We start from the raw sequence: 17,022 nt of genomic DNA on the forward strand, positions 1-17,022 counted from the left end.
CAGTATATGGAAGGGAGCTTATGGCGATGGTGTTGGCAATACAGAAGTGACAATCTTACATGTTGGAGTTACACTTCAAAGTTAAGACCGACCAGAGAAGTTTGAAGTTTCTGCTAGAGCGAAGGATGACGATAGAAGAGCATCAGTGGTGACTTTCCAAGTTATTGGATTATGACTTTGAGATCCAATACAAGCTCAAGCTGCATATGCTCTCTCCAGGCATGATAAAGACCCTCAGGTTATGGCTCTATCTGTTCCCATGGTGGTGGATTAAGAGGCCCTGAAGCATGAGAGCGAGCAGGATGAGGAGCTGAGTAAGATCAAAGGACACTTACTACAAGACAAGGATAGCCATCCTGGTTATTCTTTGATAGATCAAAAGCTGATATATCAAGGACAGTTTGTGCTTTCGAGGGCATCACCACATGTCCCTCACTTGTTGCAGAAATTCATGGCACAATTAATTGGGGGCCACATTCATGAGTTCAAAAGACTTATCATAGACTGGCAATGAAGCTATATTGGGTCGATATGCAGAAGGATGTACAAGAGTTGGTGGCCAGTTGTGATGTGTGTCAGAGACAGAAATACCTGGCTATAACTCCAGGTAGTCTTCTACAACCTTTAGCATTACCCGAGAAGGTGTGGGAAGACGTGACTATGGACTTTATCAAGGGACTACCTAGATCAAATGGGTTCACTGTGATTCACTCATTTCATTCCCATATGCCACCCATACACTGCGATGTCGGTGGTAACCGCGCTCATTAGAGAAGTGGTCAGTTTACATGATATATTGATGCCATTGTGTCCAATCGAGATAAGGTCTTTATGAACCACTTCTGGAGGGAGTTATTCAAGATGCAGGGAACTATCCTAAAACGGAGTATAGCTCACTACCCCCAAATAGATGGTCAGATGGAGGTGATGAATCATAGTGTGGAGACATGTATTCATTGCTTTGTATCAGATACACCAAAGATGTGGGCCAAATGTTTACTCTCGGAGAAATATTGTTATAATACTTAATATTATACAACAACCCAAACAACGCCATTTAAAATTATATATGGGAGGAATCCACCTCATCTAATACATTATGGGCATGGAAACACACCAATATCATCAGCGAAGCAGTATTTGCGAGAAAGAGATAAGATTTTGGCAAAATTGAAGGAACATCTACGGAGAGCACAATAAATCATGAAGAAGCAGACGGATAGACACAGGTAGTTTGAGGTTGGGGACAGGGTTTATTTAATGATTCGACCTTACAAACAGAGGACTTTGGCTTGACAAAGGAATTAGAAGCTCTTTCTCAGCTACTTTGGGCTCTACGAGGAAGTGGAGTGCATTAGCGCAGTAGCATATCGCCTACAATTACACCGACCTCAGCCATCCATCTAGTATTCCATGTATCGCAACTAAGACGAGCCATTGGAAACCGCACACCCTCGCCCGCACTACTAGCCACACTGTCAGAGGATATGGAGGTGTTATTAAAACCACTAGAGGTAAAAGGGATGCGCCAAGGAAATAAGGGGATTAGGGAGGTGCTGATCAAGTTGAAGGATTTACCAGAGTATGAAGTGACATGAGAGCCCTATAGTAGTATTTAGAATCAATTTCTCATTTTTCACCTTAAGGATAATGTGACTTTTTGAGAGGGGAGTATTGATGCGGCTGGAAGCAGCACAACTACTTAGGTAGGCACAGAACCTCCTTTATCACATATATGAGAAGAGGTTTTTTTTTTTTTTGGGGGGGGGGGGGGGGAAAGATGTATGAGGCATTTATTAGGGGATTTGGGGTGTTTAAGAGTGTAGATTATGGAGGGTTAAGTTTTATGTTATATTTTAAATTTCTACATTAATTTTTGTGAGGTTTTTGGGTCTCTAGTAGCTACTAGGAATTGTGACAGAGTTAAGCAAAGTTCAAAGAAGGGTAAATCCCACAGCATAGCTCCAAGTGGTTAAGCCGTGCACGATAATTAATGATGTTGGAAAAAAAATTCAATTTGATAGCGAGTAATGGTCAATGTGGTGAGCTCTCACACGAAGGAAATTATTGAAGCGCATGAAAGTATTGAGTTAAATCTCACATTAGATATATGAAGAATATGTTGGTATAGAAATATAAAAATCATTGACCCTCCCACAAAACTAAATTATTAGGTTGAAAATAAATTTGATCATTGGTGTATAAAGAAAAACATAGGTCTTCCTCAGATCCAAACTCCCTAACAAATTCATTCCAATATTAATGGGCTATCACTAACTTACAGAAATTACTGATTTACTCCTACCTGTATTCTTTATATGTATCAACAGGCTAGACACTCTAAATCTGGAGCAGTACTAGCATTCCAAGGTCTTGCTCTAGGCTTGATACTCAGCAACATGAACAGGCTAATTAATAAGGAACTCTGCTGCTATAACAGAAAGCCATCACCTTTGTCACTTCCAAGTAGCAATAAGCCAACAACTAAAGTTAACCTGGTGATGTTTGCTCAAGTGACAAGTTCCAAAAGTTGTAGTCCAGAAAGATCGTAAATAAGGAATAAAGCATTATATTCTATAATAAATACTTTTAGAAGCTGGCTATAGTGATAATACTCAAAATATCAGGACAGCAGATGTTGCCCTTTAATCGTTCAACTATGTATGCACAAAGAAAACTTGAAGATTTCTACTCAACTACGAGGTTTAAGAAAACTATGTTTGTTTCGGAGATTTTCAAAGCTCGCAAGATTTTCTATTTGGATACATCATTTCCTGGGTGCTGAAGACAAGGGAGATATAGACTTATTTTTAGCCAGTTATCATTCAAGGGATAGCTATTTTCGAAATTAACCTTCCTGCAACGTGAACTCCCTGCAATATGTGATTCAAATATTTTTATTATAGATATGCTCATGCCCAAACTCACTGGAAAATTTAGTTTTTTTTTTTCTATAGAACTCTAAACCATACCCACCAAATAATTGAAAATATGTGTGCAGGCCCCATGCACAAGAAAATTTTAAGTAAATTATAGCAATCTTTGAATAAATTATCCTTCGAAAATTGAGTAAAGAGTGCTTCTTGTGGTTGAATTTTATCTTGATTCTTATGGTTTTAAGTGTCGCTTATCGTGATAAAAACTTAACTTTATCAAGCCTCTTTGCATGCATCAAGATAACTGATGTATGTCTTGAACTTAAGAAGATAATATGTCTTTAGATTGGCATGATGTTGGTAGTATAAGTGTTGTTAACTACTATGGTCTCAAATTATATCCTAATCATCTCCTAGATGCTAATAAATAAGAGATTATGTATCTTGATAAAAGTAATACAAATTTGATTGTGATAGAGAGTTTTGATCATATATTATTACTAATACACCAAATAAAAGTGGTATGTGAAGGGATGCAAAAGCATCTGCTAGGGAACCGACCAAGCACTCATGTCAATCAGGATGGCAAAATTTTATGAAGAATTTCAAGGAGAGTATACAAAGAGAATACGAAAGAACAAGGTTAAAAATAAGTGGGCTCAACTAAAAGGGGACTGTAAGACATGAAAAGAGTTCAAAAAAGGGCAGGTCATCTAATTTGGGTTGGGGTTTAAGAGATAAGGGAGAGAGCATTGATGTGCTTGAATATTGGTGGAAAAATATATCACAAGAAAGATTGGCTATTATCATTCTAGTTGGCAAAGACATGATATCCTGCATAGCAAGGTGGGCCTTCAAGCTTTCTTTTAAATTTAGATTAGTAATGCAAACTCGATATATGATGGGAAACGCAAATCTACGACATGATTTGGCTTGAGTGTCATACACTATGGTACCTAACTTAAATAACATATGGGTGATACCATATATGACTTGCTATGATTGATAAAAGAAAATATACCACAAGATATGATACTATCAGCTAAAACAACCATGAGATATATATATATATATATGTGTGTGTGTGTGTGTGTGTGATGATAAATACCTCTTATATTGCTATGTATGATAACATGAATTGAATAAACTACTTCTAATATGAAATGATAACATACAAAATATATGACACTGGGATGATGTACTTTAGTCATTCTTTGCATTTTATACAAAATAATTTGATATGGGTATTAGGATTGAGATTTACTTCGTTGATGTTTATTGTTTCTGATACAATAGCTATTAGCATAAATCTTTTTTTTTCCCCTTTTTGTGCATTGAATACAGCTGTAAGTCGCATATAAACTTTTGAGTTGTTCGCTCACCCCTACTATATTTACATGTTTTCAATGAAGGGTAAGACTCCAATGAAGTGAGATCATTATAGATGTACTCTTTTGCAATCATGAGTTTAATGTATTTTACTAGATTTATCAAAGTATCATGATTATTGTATACAAGTATTTTGAATATAAACAACTTTGATATATGTATATAAAGATGATGACTTCCACTTTATTATCATATTATGATAATATAGCGGCTCTATAATGAGCAATTAAGATGATATAAGGAATTATTTCCAAGTAGATCTAGATCTAATATGACCTATTGTTATACAGAAGTTATGTCGGGTCCAATCATGATAACATTTGTTTTGCATAAGTTTTAATATTTTTAGTTACAATATTAATAAGTTGGAATAGGATTTTAGGTTGAACAAACTATAAAGAAGTTTAATTATTGCGCCTATACCCTAAGTTGGAAAAGAAAACTTCAATCCATGGCCTATCAAATGATATTGATAATCATGGTGATTCAAATAAAAGAGAAAGTTCAAATGTAAAATATCATGTGGCGAAGTATTATTTTTTATTACATGTGGATTTGAGAAGAAAGGGGGGGTGGCTCGTGTTTTTTTGAGGAACTAGATCTCACAATTGGTTAGCGTTTGCTGGAACATGAGTTCCAGACTAAATTCATTAGTGGTTGGCCCACACTGAATTTGAAAACCTATCTACAAATGCGGTCCAGGGAGACTGCAATGAAATTTAGTTGCGAGAATTTCAAACCTAACTAGAAGTGCATTATAGAAGTTACCCAGAGCTTGGGCTGCAGTTTCCTCCCAAGGAAAAAAGATCTAATAGGTTATTTATTGGTCTTATTGTTGTATCAAGAAGTGGTTGTATTTTCTAACCAAATCTTCTCTTAGGAAAGAGATTCAAAAAAGGAAATCAGTATATCTTGAATCAATAAACCATCCTCATCAAGGAGCAAATTCAAATCCAAGATAACCTGGCAAAAGCTTGAAATAGCTGTCGTTAACAAGAATCCAAAGTGAATGATTGTTGTGTTATTCTATACAGTATTTGTGTCCTGTGGCTTACTGTAACTAGTGTTTGTTCTTCGTTTGATGATGTTTAGTGAGTTGTCTCTTGAAAATAACTTGTTCAGACAGGTCAACCACCTTTTTATCGATGTCAATTTGATATCAAAGCCTTAAGTTAGTAGCAAAACTTTCACCCTACTACAAGCAAGAGCATTTTCAAAACATCAAGGATGAGCCTCCTTCAACTCGTGTAGAGTCATAGTGTGAGGAGGGGTCCTTTTCATAATTAATTATTAGAGGTCATGATTTCTTTTCTTTCCTTCATAAAAGTAGTTTAGTAAATAAGGAGGCACATGTGTATTTGGAGTGGTTAGCATATAAATATCCCATCCCTTCAAATAGAATGGGAGTTGTTGAACATTAGATTTCAGGTTGTCCTAACTATTGGGAAAGATTTCCCTATTCTTGGTTTGACTCTCATATATTAGAAGGAAGAAGAGAAAGGTGATCATAGTGGAGCCAAAGACTCTGCCACAATTGATCCCAGACTTGGAAACCTATCTCTAAATACAGTCTAGGATGGCTGCAGTAAAATTTTGTTGTGAGAACTTTAGACCTGATCAGAAGTGCCTCATATTGGTTATCAAGAGCTCAGGCAATTGTTTTCTCCCAAGGAAGAAGATCTAATAGGCTATTTCTTGGTCTTCCTGCTATTATCCAACCTTATACGGAGAGAGTGATATCATCTAAACAAATTCAATTGGATTCTAGAGAATTTACGAGGTTTCACTGACAGAACAAAATCCTATCATCATGCTTATCCATGGTTAAGAGAACTCTTCTTGTTAAAATTTAGGAACTAGATGGCAAAATTCCAGTTGAAGTTCCTGTGAAGAGTAACTTTAAATGGCATCTATAGAAGCAAAAAAACCTCCTTTATCAAAAAGTGGTATTTTCCAGCCAAATCTCCTCTCGGGAATGGGACTCAGGAAGGGAAACAGCATTATCTTGAATCAGGAAACCTTCCTCATCAGAAAGCAGATTCAAATCCTCGATAACCTTGTCAAAAGCTTGAAATGGCAATACTGGAATCTAGAATCCAAAGTGACTGAAATGTTCTGTTGTTCTAAACATTATTTGGGCCCTATAGTTTACTGTAATTAGTGTTTATTCATTGTTTAGTGATGTTTAGTGAGTTGTGGTCGTCAAAGTAATTTGTTAAGCCAGTCCAAACACCTTTTTCTCAATGTTAATCTGTGTAAACATATACAAATGCACAAAACAATTATATTCAAAGTGAATTGGAATATTTGTTATTACATCTATAATAAGCTTAAGAGTGAGTACCATACGCATTGTGAACGAATCTAAATCATTTGTTGTTTGAAGAACATTTAAGATTTTAAATTTTTCATATTGTCAACATGCACTATTCAATGTTTGTTCTTAATATAAATATATGGTAATTAGACATTCTTGGATTACCCCACAACTATTTCTAATATTAATTAGTACTTCATCACACGTATGTTTAATAATGTCAACATATCTTTTATGCATGTCTGTCATAAAATATACCAAATCAACTATCATAGTACTCAATCATATCCTCTTCTTAATATCAATAAAAATTATATGAAGATCATTTGTTTTGTTGTCTACACTTCTCAATTAATTAACACAAAAATCACTTTCAAGTAGATCTTCCTGACAAGAAATTAAATTAATTTTCCAAAATTGTTATAATTTTTCTAAGTCGATGTTCCATTATTTTCTCTATCATAACTTCATTACATGACTTTAGAGTTTGATTCCTCCATTGTTAAATTAATTTTAAGCATCGCCTTCATTCTTAAATATCAGTATCCAAATGCCTCTTCTCCAAATCATTTAGCATCATCTTAGTATTCAAAATTCACTTGAAAGAATTTCTTAATTTCTTAATCAAATCGCCACAATCTCCCCTATATCATTCCAAAATTCAATAGTTATGGCATCTTGATATAAAGCTTAATATACATCATTTTTAGAGTGAACAGCATTTTATATTTTTTGGGTCAATCTATAATATATATTTTATCATATCATTTATTATGACCAACCAAAATAATTTATTCATTCAAACTCTCATTTAATAATTTATCAAATTAGCATATTTTCATCTGTCTAATTATCTTCATTTTATCGCATCTAACTTGATCAAAATCAATAGATCTGTTATTTCTTACCTTGGCTATTTTATATATATACTTTGTACTTGTCTTACTATCAAGCATATTGTATATATCATCAAAAGCTGTAGGTTTTGCTTAACTTGCAACTATCTTTGAAGAAAAAGAATTATCTTTAAAACATTATAAACCTCAGTAGTATTCAATTTTTGTCGCCCCTTGATACCTCCTCATTCCACCACTAAATATCATTATATATTATCTATTTATATACTCTTTTAAGGCTTATACACTAATCCTCTTAACATAACTAGCAATCTTACCCCACATTAAGTTTGGCATAATTAAAAAAACTCCTATTTGCCTCTTTTAATAATATATCTTGAAATATTAATATTTTCTTATCTTTCAAATTTCGCCATCTTATCCAAACAACCATTTATTTTAATTGTTTTCTTTATATTCTTAACATATATATCCATAACTATTAGCCTATATTATGTGTATGTATTCTCCTGAAATCAACTTATCATCTTTGCAAAAAGATTTTCCTTCCAAGTAAAGAAAAAAACTATTTAGAAATTAGTGCATTTACTTTTGTAAGTAACCTTATTTCTTTAAGTATGTATTCACTATTGCAAGATCATAGACCACTATGAAATTAAGTATAGCTTCTACCATAATATTTTATCTCCTCAACCATAAATCCTTTCATAGCCCATCCTACTTGAACATATATACCCAGTTAAATTACCTCCAATATTATCATTAAGGTAGTTGATCCATCATTTCCCAAAATAATTTTTTTAAACTATCTTCTAAAACAACTTGAGAAGTATATAAGCATTAACCACATTAATTATGTCCCAGAGGATAATTATCTTAATAGCAATCACAATCACTATCAGTATTAACCTCAATAATTTTATATTTTAAGTTGTTATCCACTGCCAGCTTAACTTTATTTGCTAATATTTTCAACATACAATAACTTATAGCATTTCCTCTATCCTTTGATTTTTCTCCTTTCATTTAGTTGATTGTAAATAAGCAATACTTATTCTTGTTCTTATCATAGTGCCCCTCAATTCCCTCTAACTTCAAATAAACCAATCAACATAATGAAACATCGTATATGTTTAAACCAGATTGAGCAAACTCTCTCATGCATATTTAGTCGCATTTATAATAAATTCAAGATATAAAAAGGTGCATTCAACTCAACTACTCAAGTCAAATTAGGCCAAAAAACCTAAATTACTATTAGACCAGTCATGAGAAGAGAAATCCAACTACAAAAGGTGAGCATATCAATTTTTAGGCATCTTTAGGCCAATGATTATTTTTGGCATAATTTTTCATATTTTATTAGATTTTTATAATATATTCAATTATGATAAACTCCAAAATGGAATGCTAGAGGAGACAAAGAAAGAGAAGAACTAAAGGAACAAAGGAGAGAAATTAGGGGAGGAGAAATGAGAGAACTAGGAGGGAGTGGAGAGAGAATCAGGGAACGAGGAGATGTAGCAGGAATAATATTGTAATCTAATTAAAATTAAGTTTAATGCAAAATCAAGACTTTCACATAAGATTAAGGTTCCAATGCATTAGTTAGGGCGGCATGGAATAATATGTCCCTATTACTTATAAATAAAATATTAAACATGTTAAATCTAATATGTTAGTACATATCCTAAACATTTTACACAAGATAAAAGAAATTAAATAAAAATGCATGTAGTCCATTCCATTAAAAGATTAAGTATGCTTATAAGTTTTGTTTTAAACATAGAACATGTATTGCCTTATCAAGATAATAACTGCCTTATATTTAGGTCATTGACTACATATGATTAGGGTTGCAAATGAACTGAGCTGAGCCGAGCTTTAGCTTGTTCGAGTTCGAGCTCGTTTGCTAGGCATCTGTTCGAGCTCTCGGTTCGGTAAGAAACAAACATTTTGAACATTTGTTCGAACTCAAGCTAGTTTAAAAAAAGCATGCTCGAGCTCGGTTCATGTTCAAAATCGAGCTCGTTTACTAGACCTTATCGAGCCACTCATTAAGGAAAAGTCGAGTAAGCTTGCAAACAAGAAGTGGTAGAATCCACCCACTCGCCCGGCCCTCCCACTTCCGCTCCGGCTCGAACGTTTTGTTTGTTTTTTTTTCATTTTATAGAGTGAAACAAATAATCTTTTCGCTGTGTGGGACTAATGCATGAATACGAGCGGGTGGGAAAACGTGAGCAGGAACTTTTTTTTTTTTTTTGGAAACTGTAGGAGCGGGAGAACCTATTTTAGAAATGTGAACATAAAAAACCCAATTAATATTTATTTTTAAACGTGAGCCAGACTATTGGAAATGTGAGCAGGTCTTTTTAAACCTATTTTTTATTTTAAAATTAGTAAATTCAATTAATTAAATTAGTAAATATAACTTATTAAATTAATAATTTTAATAACAATTATTTTTTAAAATCTAATCGAGCTTCTTAACGAGCATATTCACGAGCTTTATATATTGTTCATGAACATAAACGAGCCGAATGTCAGGTTGTTCAAGATTGTTTATTTAGCTATCAAGTATTGTCGAAATTGTTCAAACTTGTTCATTTACCTTATCAAACGAACATAAACGAGCTCTTATCAAGCCGAGCCACGAGTAGCTTGTCGAATGCTCGGTTCATTTGCAGCCCTACATATGATTGATTGAATGAAATTACCCCTAATGCATATCATGAGTGCTCTCTCATGATCCAAGTTGTAATTGTTGATCGCTCAAGTTAAAAACTTGAAGCTTCTCTCTTTCATCCTCTCTTTGTTGTTCCCTCCTCAACCATGCATATTGCAACTATTTTTGGATTTTTGGTTATTTGATGATCATTTAACAAACCCAGAAGGCGCAAATGGCATTCTCTGACAATCTCCTAAAGTTTACTTCATAGTTGTGCAAATTCCAATAGTTGTAATAACCGTTTAATGCACTTAGAACTGATAGCTGAGAAACATTTATATTATAAAAGGTAAACCTTCAGCATGCTTCAAGGTAGAAGGAAGCTATAATATTTAGATAAATTCCCTTTTTATCATTGCTACCCTTACTAAATGATTAAGCATTTATTGAACAAAAAAAAAACTTCATCAACAAGTTAATGTGAAACTCAAGATATGCAACGAAGAAGTGCATTTGTGCTAATTTCTCCAAGCGATAAAGCTGAAGTGAATATCTAAAAAAGTTGATATGAAACTCAAGATTGCACTAATTTCTCCAGGCAATAAAGTTGAACTAAATATGTCAACCAAGTAATAAGAGGGAAATGCATATATACCATATAACGCAAAATTTTGACCAGAAATAGCAGGTACCAAAACTTACCTGGGGTTTATCTTTTCTAATCCCAAGACCAGAGGAACTAACAATAGAAGTGGTGCCCCATTGGAGTGACCAATAATACATTCAGAAGAAAGCCTAGATGCAACATCCAGGCAAACAACTGGAGCACCTCCTCGTTCCCCATCTTCATCACCGGAAACAATGTACAAAACCATAGGCAAAGTTGTTCTTCCTTGACTGTGATCACCATTGTCTCTGTTAGCACGAACAAGAGTTTCCCACGTGCGGCACATGGCATATGGACCCACCCATGATCCAGCAGATAGACCATAGCCCATTCCTGCTTGAATTAAATTGTGAATAGAATATGGGCATGCCTCAGAATCACCAAAAAGATATAATATGCCAACATATTCTCGATCATATGGCTGCATAATTAAGAGGGTACCATCATTAACAATCCATATGTTGCAAATATGAGGAGCTTCATCACTGGCTGAATTAATTATCTATAGCATGAAGATATATATATATATATATATATATATATATATGCGCGGGCACGGGAGCGTATAAATGTATAATGGATGATCCCTCTCACCTTTTGTTGTGGCTTTCTCCAGGATCTCCCCAAGTGATGGAATACCAGTGCCTAAAATATATTTTATAATGAAGTCAATTTAAGAAACAAAAGTGTACATTAGTGATATCATGCTGTACAGAGCACTACACCTGGGCAACGAGCATCTGACTGCTTCTAATCATGCAGCCCCAATTGACATCACTAGTGAACCTTGAGTCACCAATGGCATCAAAACCTGCAGGCATTACAATGGGGATTAACACGCCAACTCAAAGGAAAAAAACATTCAAGTAAGGTAGAATTGGCTACACAAGTTTTTATGATAATAATCAAGGAAGAACTAACCTTTCCGATATGTGATCCAAATCTTTGATGAAAAATCTTCTAAAAATGCAGCTAATCCACTATTAGTATTTATATCAGTAGATGATTCTCCTGATGAAACTTTGTAGAAAGAACCCAAGAGCCACATTTCATTGGTCAAGCTTGAAAAGTCAGCCTTACTTGTACCTAGGAAATGCTCCTGAAGTCTCCTCATCATGCCTCCAGTCATAACTCTCTTAACGGCAGTCGTCAATCCATAGTTTCTAGGTTTAATTTCCTTCTTATCAGCTGAGGATGGGTTGGAGAGTGTCTCAAAGATGGGAAAGGTGGAAGAGAATAGAGTTAACAACAAGGAAGCCTTTGGAGACCTGTTGTGACTAGCTGCTTGCTCCGTCTTTGAACCAACTGCCTGTGTATCCACTGGGTCACTTGATTGTCCTGCAGGAAAGTTTGAATTCACAGCTCTCTCAGGTAAGCTCGTCATCACCTAGAGATGCATGCACAGACAATAAAAAGTTGGTAACATAACCGATGGATGTATGCAACGTCTATTAAGGTAGAATATGTAGAAAAAAAAAACATCATCAATTAAAATCTAGATGGTAATGGATGAGCAGCAGCCCATACTGCATCCTGACTACAATATGCTAGAGTCAACGTAGTTACAATATGGTAGTAACTTCTGTGGCATTAGAAAACATTAAATCTGTGATTTCAAAGCTTTAGATTTTAGTTTCACAATGCTATCAACATAATGGCAAAACTAGATTCACCAAAAGTTCTTCATTTAAATCATAAAAACCACAGTGGCTGACTATCCCTGGTTTGACATTCACCAACTTGTAACCTGGTTAATTCCCAACATCTTTTTTTTTATATATATATCATATACCACAGGTCAAACTTCTTAATTCATGACAAATAGGCTTCATGTAAGAAGTAGAGCTAGAGTATAAAGCAATATTTGGGCTGTGACATGACATCCTACGCTCTGAAGGTTTGTGTTTACCATCCGGTGCTGTGTCCTTCAGCAACAAGCATTCCAATTATAGTTTCATCTCCTGGGGTCACTACGGCAAGTTCACAGGCTAGCCAAACACATTGTTTCTATATATCATTATTCAAGCCTAAAAGTACAAATATCAATAAAAATACCAATCGAGACTTCAAAACAGTTTTTTTCCCCTTTCTCGCAGCCTACCATGAAAAAATTCTTGTAGTGACGTTTTTTGCAATGTAAAAAAGAACAATTCATTGGGTGGTAACAGACAATAGTGGGAGTGGAGTTAAATACACGCAAGATATTCAATTGAGAATTTCTATAGCCATTATTCTCCTTATATTACATATCCACAATCATCTAAACAGTCATCATTGATCTTCTTCCTATATCAAAGTTCTTTCATTTTTTCCCCAAGGAAACAGTTTGAACAATATTTTATTACAAAATGACGTATCAGAAAGCCAAAACTTTCCCATAAAGTACCAAAAAATATTCAAACAGAAATAGGCAGATCTTTGTTCTTTCACATAACCATCAAAAATATCAATTCCATTCTGCCGGCCTTCTTGTATCTCCAAAAGTCATGGATGTGAAACCTAGGGCATGTCTTTCTCACACGCAACCCACCAAAACACAAATAATTTGCAAAAGTAACCATACTTAAAGGCGAGCCCGCGACGGGACTAGGAAATTGTGATGTGTTCCTCTAAGGAACAGTTTCTCCAAAAGCCTCGCCTAAATCTATGGTAGATTGGCGTATCTCACCGGCGTCGGCGAAGTGGAACACTCCGGCGAACTCTGCCGACCGATTGGTGGTGTGGAAACAACGAATAAATGACAGCTCTGCTCCGAATCTCAAATCTTCGCAAGAAATTCTTTGAATCAATCAGAACTGGAAAATATGATTGATTTCTTTTGCATTATTTTGATGTGTGAAGGTGGAAAGTTGGATTAAAACGGCGTTGCATGTGACACGCTAATACGAAACGGATGTACAAGCGATATAAGTGTGCCAAGAATTGCGCAACCTAACTCCACGGGATCGACTCCAGTCCGGGTTGACATTCCCCTTTGTTTGAAAATTTAATTTAATAAAACATATATAAATGTTTTAAGTAATTTTTTATTTTTTTAATACAAAAATTTAATGAGAATAAGAAATAAACAAATATCATTTATATTTAATTGGCATAATTTAGTAGGTAAACCATAATAATTCAATTATGTGATAATTATGTTAATTAAATCTCATTTAATTCATAATTAATCTAAGTTATATCATAAATATAATTTAAGTATTAAATATTAACTTCTTTGATATAATATATGCTTCCTTTGTATAATTAAGTTTATATTTAGAATGAGAAGTAAACACCACAATAGCGAAACAAGCAAGAAAGTAAATGTAGCTGAAAGTAAAAGAAATTAGGATTTAACGGAAAAAAAAAAATTAAAATATGGAAAAACCCATGGAGTCACACGACACCAAAAATCCACTATAAAAATACATTTGTTATAGACAATTTAGCTTTGTTTAAGTAAATTACTATTAAAGACGGTGATCAACAAATAACAACCATTTACTGATAGAATAATTAATTTTACAAAATACCATTTATTATGCATTGTTTTGGCCAAAATCCTGGAATTTGTATGCATCGTGCTGACAAGTTTAGAAGGGTTGTTGTCCAAGCTTCTTGCCAGTACAATTTAGTAAATTTCATGGAATTTTTTCTTCATTTTTAGAAGTTTTTTTAATTAGTGTTGTTAGCATCTTCAAATTTATGTTTCTAGGGAAAGTGAGAGATACTTGAATTTTTTTCATTAAATCCTAATGTCTTTTATTTTCTTTCTTGTTTCGTCATTGTGGTGTTTACTTTTCATTCTCAATATAAACTTAATTATACAAATGAAGCATATATTATATCAAATAAGTTAATAGTTAATACTTAAATTATATTTATGATATAACTTAGATTAATTATGAATTAAATGAGATTTAATTAGGATAATTATCACATAATTGAATAATTATAATTTACCTACTAAATTATGCCAATTAAATATAAATGACGTTTATTTATTTTTTTAATCAAATTTTTGTATTTTTATTTTAAAAAATAAAAATTACTTAAAACATTCATTTATATTTTATTAAAATAAATTTTCAAACAAAGGGGAATGTCAACCCGGACTGGAGTCGACCCCATGGAGTTAGGTTGCACAATTCTCAGCACATTTATATCGCTTGTATAGTCGTTTCGTATCAACGCTGGACATCCAGTTGCTCGGCGGACAGCCCGAGCACATGGCTGCACGTCCTCTCCTCTAGGGAAGAGAGAATGCAGCAAACGCGTCACACGCAACGCTGTTTTAATCGAATTTTCCATCATCATGCATAAAAATAATGCAAATATATATGCTTTATTAAAATAAAAAATTACTTAAAATATGCATATATGTTTTATTAAAATAAATTTTCAAACAAAGGAGAATGTCAACCCGGACTGGAGTCAACCCCATGGAGTTAGGTTGCGCAATTCTCAGTACATTTATATCGTTTGTACAGTCGTTTCGTATCAGCGCGTCACACGCAACGCCATTTTAATCAAATTTCCCACCGTCACCTATCAAAATAATGAAAAAGAAATCAATCATATTTTTCAGTTCTGATTGATCCGGATAATTTCTTGCGAAAATTTGGGATTCAGAGCAGAGCTATCATTTCTTTGTTGTTTCCACACCATCAATCGGTCAGCAGAGTTCGTCAGAGTGTTCCACTTCGCCGACACCGGTGATATACGTTGATCTACCATGAATTTATGCAAGGATGTTGGAGAAACTATTCCTTAGAGGAACACATCACAGTTTCTTAGCCCCGTTATGGGCTCGCCTCTAGGTATTGTTAATTTTGCAAATTGTTTGTGTTTTGATTGATTGCGTGTGAGAAGGACATGCCCTAGGTTTCACATCCATAATTTTTGGAGATACAAGCAGGCCGACAAAATGGAATTGATATTTTTTATGGTTATGTGAAAGAACAATGAGCTGTTTATTTCTGTTTAAATATTTTTTTGGTGTTTTATGAGGAAGTTTTGACTTTCTAATAAAATATTGATTAAACTGTTTCTTTGAGGAAAAAATGAAAGTACTTGTGATCTAGGAAGAAGATCAACGATGCATGTTTAGGTGATTGTGGATATGTAATATAAGGAGAATAATGGTTGTAGAAATTATCAATTGAATATCTTGCATGTTTTTAACTCCACTCCCACTATTGTCTATTATCATCCAATGAATTGTTCTTTTTTACATTGCAAAAACGTCACTACAAGAATTTTTCATTGTTGGATGTGAGAAAGGCATTTATAGTAAAATATTAAAATGTGCTTCCTTTGTATTAACTATAATTAATCTAATTAATTCTTATTTAATTCATATTTAATCTAAGTTATATCATAAATATAATTTAAGTATTACCTATTAACTTTTTTGATATAATATGTGCTAACTTTATTTTTCTTCAGATCTATAACAAATGCATTTCAAACCTGAACTTTCAAGATCAATTCTCCTAAACAGATATTATAGATCTGAAGAAAAATTAAAAAAAAAAAGTTGAATAAAGAGTCACCTCACATGAAGAACAGAAGAAAACAAAACAAAACAAGAAATGTTGAATAGAAATAAGATCATACAACAGAGATAAAAAATCCCAACTGCCAAACGACCGGAGCACCAAGCTAGCTAGCCACTACCGTGACCAGACTCCCGACGGCCAAACGACTGAACAACGGTTGTCTCTCTACCCGCCGATTCGCCTGTCGCATGAAGAACGGAAGACGACGAAGAGCCGAAGAGGGGAGAAGCCTAGGTCACGCACGGCACGCAAACTCCTCACGACCCAGAACAAAAAAATACCTAATGGACCGATTGTTCTTTCAAAACTTTATTTCTCTATATTCGGTTTCGGTTTGGGTTATCCGCCGGTTTGGCTGTAGTCCACTAGAGATTATTAAGGGGCTGTTTGGTATGCGGATTTAGGCCGGATTTGGGCGAAATCCAGCCAAACGGCCTAAAATGCACAAATCTCACGGTAAATCAAAGCCGCGGTTGACGGAAAATTCCCTCTTTTCGTGGTAAATCCCGGATTTACGAAATCCTTTGGTTCGGCGGATTTACGGGATTTGCTCGAAGAAGCGCGCGAAAGGAGAAAGTTACCTTCACAGCAAGCGAGCTCCCGTTGTTGCTTCAGATCAAAAAAAATGTCGTAACTTCCGATCCAACAGAACAGGAAGGTAATATCGTCGAAGGAGCAAACTCGAACGGCGAGTAAGAAGAACTC

At 34.3% G+C, this 17,022-nt stretch overlaps 1 protein-coding gene across 8 annotated transcripts in view; it reads right to left on the minus strand.

Annotated features, from left to right (window-relative positions):
• Positions 1-17,022, minus strand: part of LOC110115162 (cysteine protease ATG4B) — a 35,279-nt gene extending 18,257 nt beyond the window's left edge. The window contains exons 1-6 of one of the 8 annotated variants that reach the window (XM_028699091.1): positions 16,398-16,603; positions 12,043-12,112; positions 11,696-11,962; positions 11,500-11,585; positions 11,369-11,419; positions 10,810-11,195 (exon numbers count right to left, since the gene is read on the minus strand). In XM_028699091.1, coding sequence (XP_028554924.1) covers positions 10,810-11,195; positions 11,369-11,419; positions 11,500-11,585; positions 11,696-11,903 — 731 coding nt within the window. In that variant the 5' untranslated portion in view covers positions 11,904-11,962; positions 12,043-12,112; positions 16,398-16,603. Of the gene's footprint in view, positions 1-10,809; positions 11,196-11,368; positions 11,420-11,499; positions 11,586-11,695; positions 12,162-16,375; positions 16,622-16,898 lie in introns of those variants that run through there. The other 7 variants (XM_020848306.2, XM_020848303.2, XM_020848307.2 and 4 more) reach the window with 7 other exon arrangements.

This window comes from Dendrobium catenatum, unplaced genomic scaffold, assembly GCF_001605985.2.
Source record: "Dendrobium catenatum unplaced genomic scaffold, ASM160598v2 fragScaff_scaffold_1220, whole genome shotgun sequence".
NCBI lineage: Eukaryota > Viridiplantae > Streptophyta > Magnoliopsida > Asparagales > Orchidaceae > Dendrobium > Dendrobium catenatum.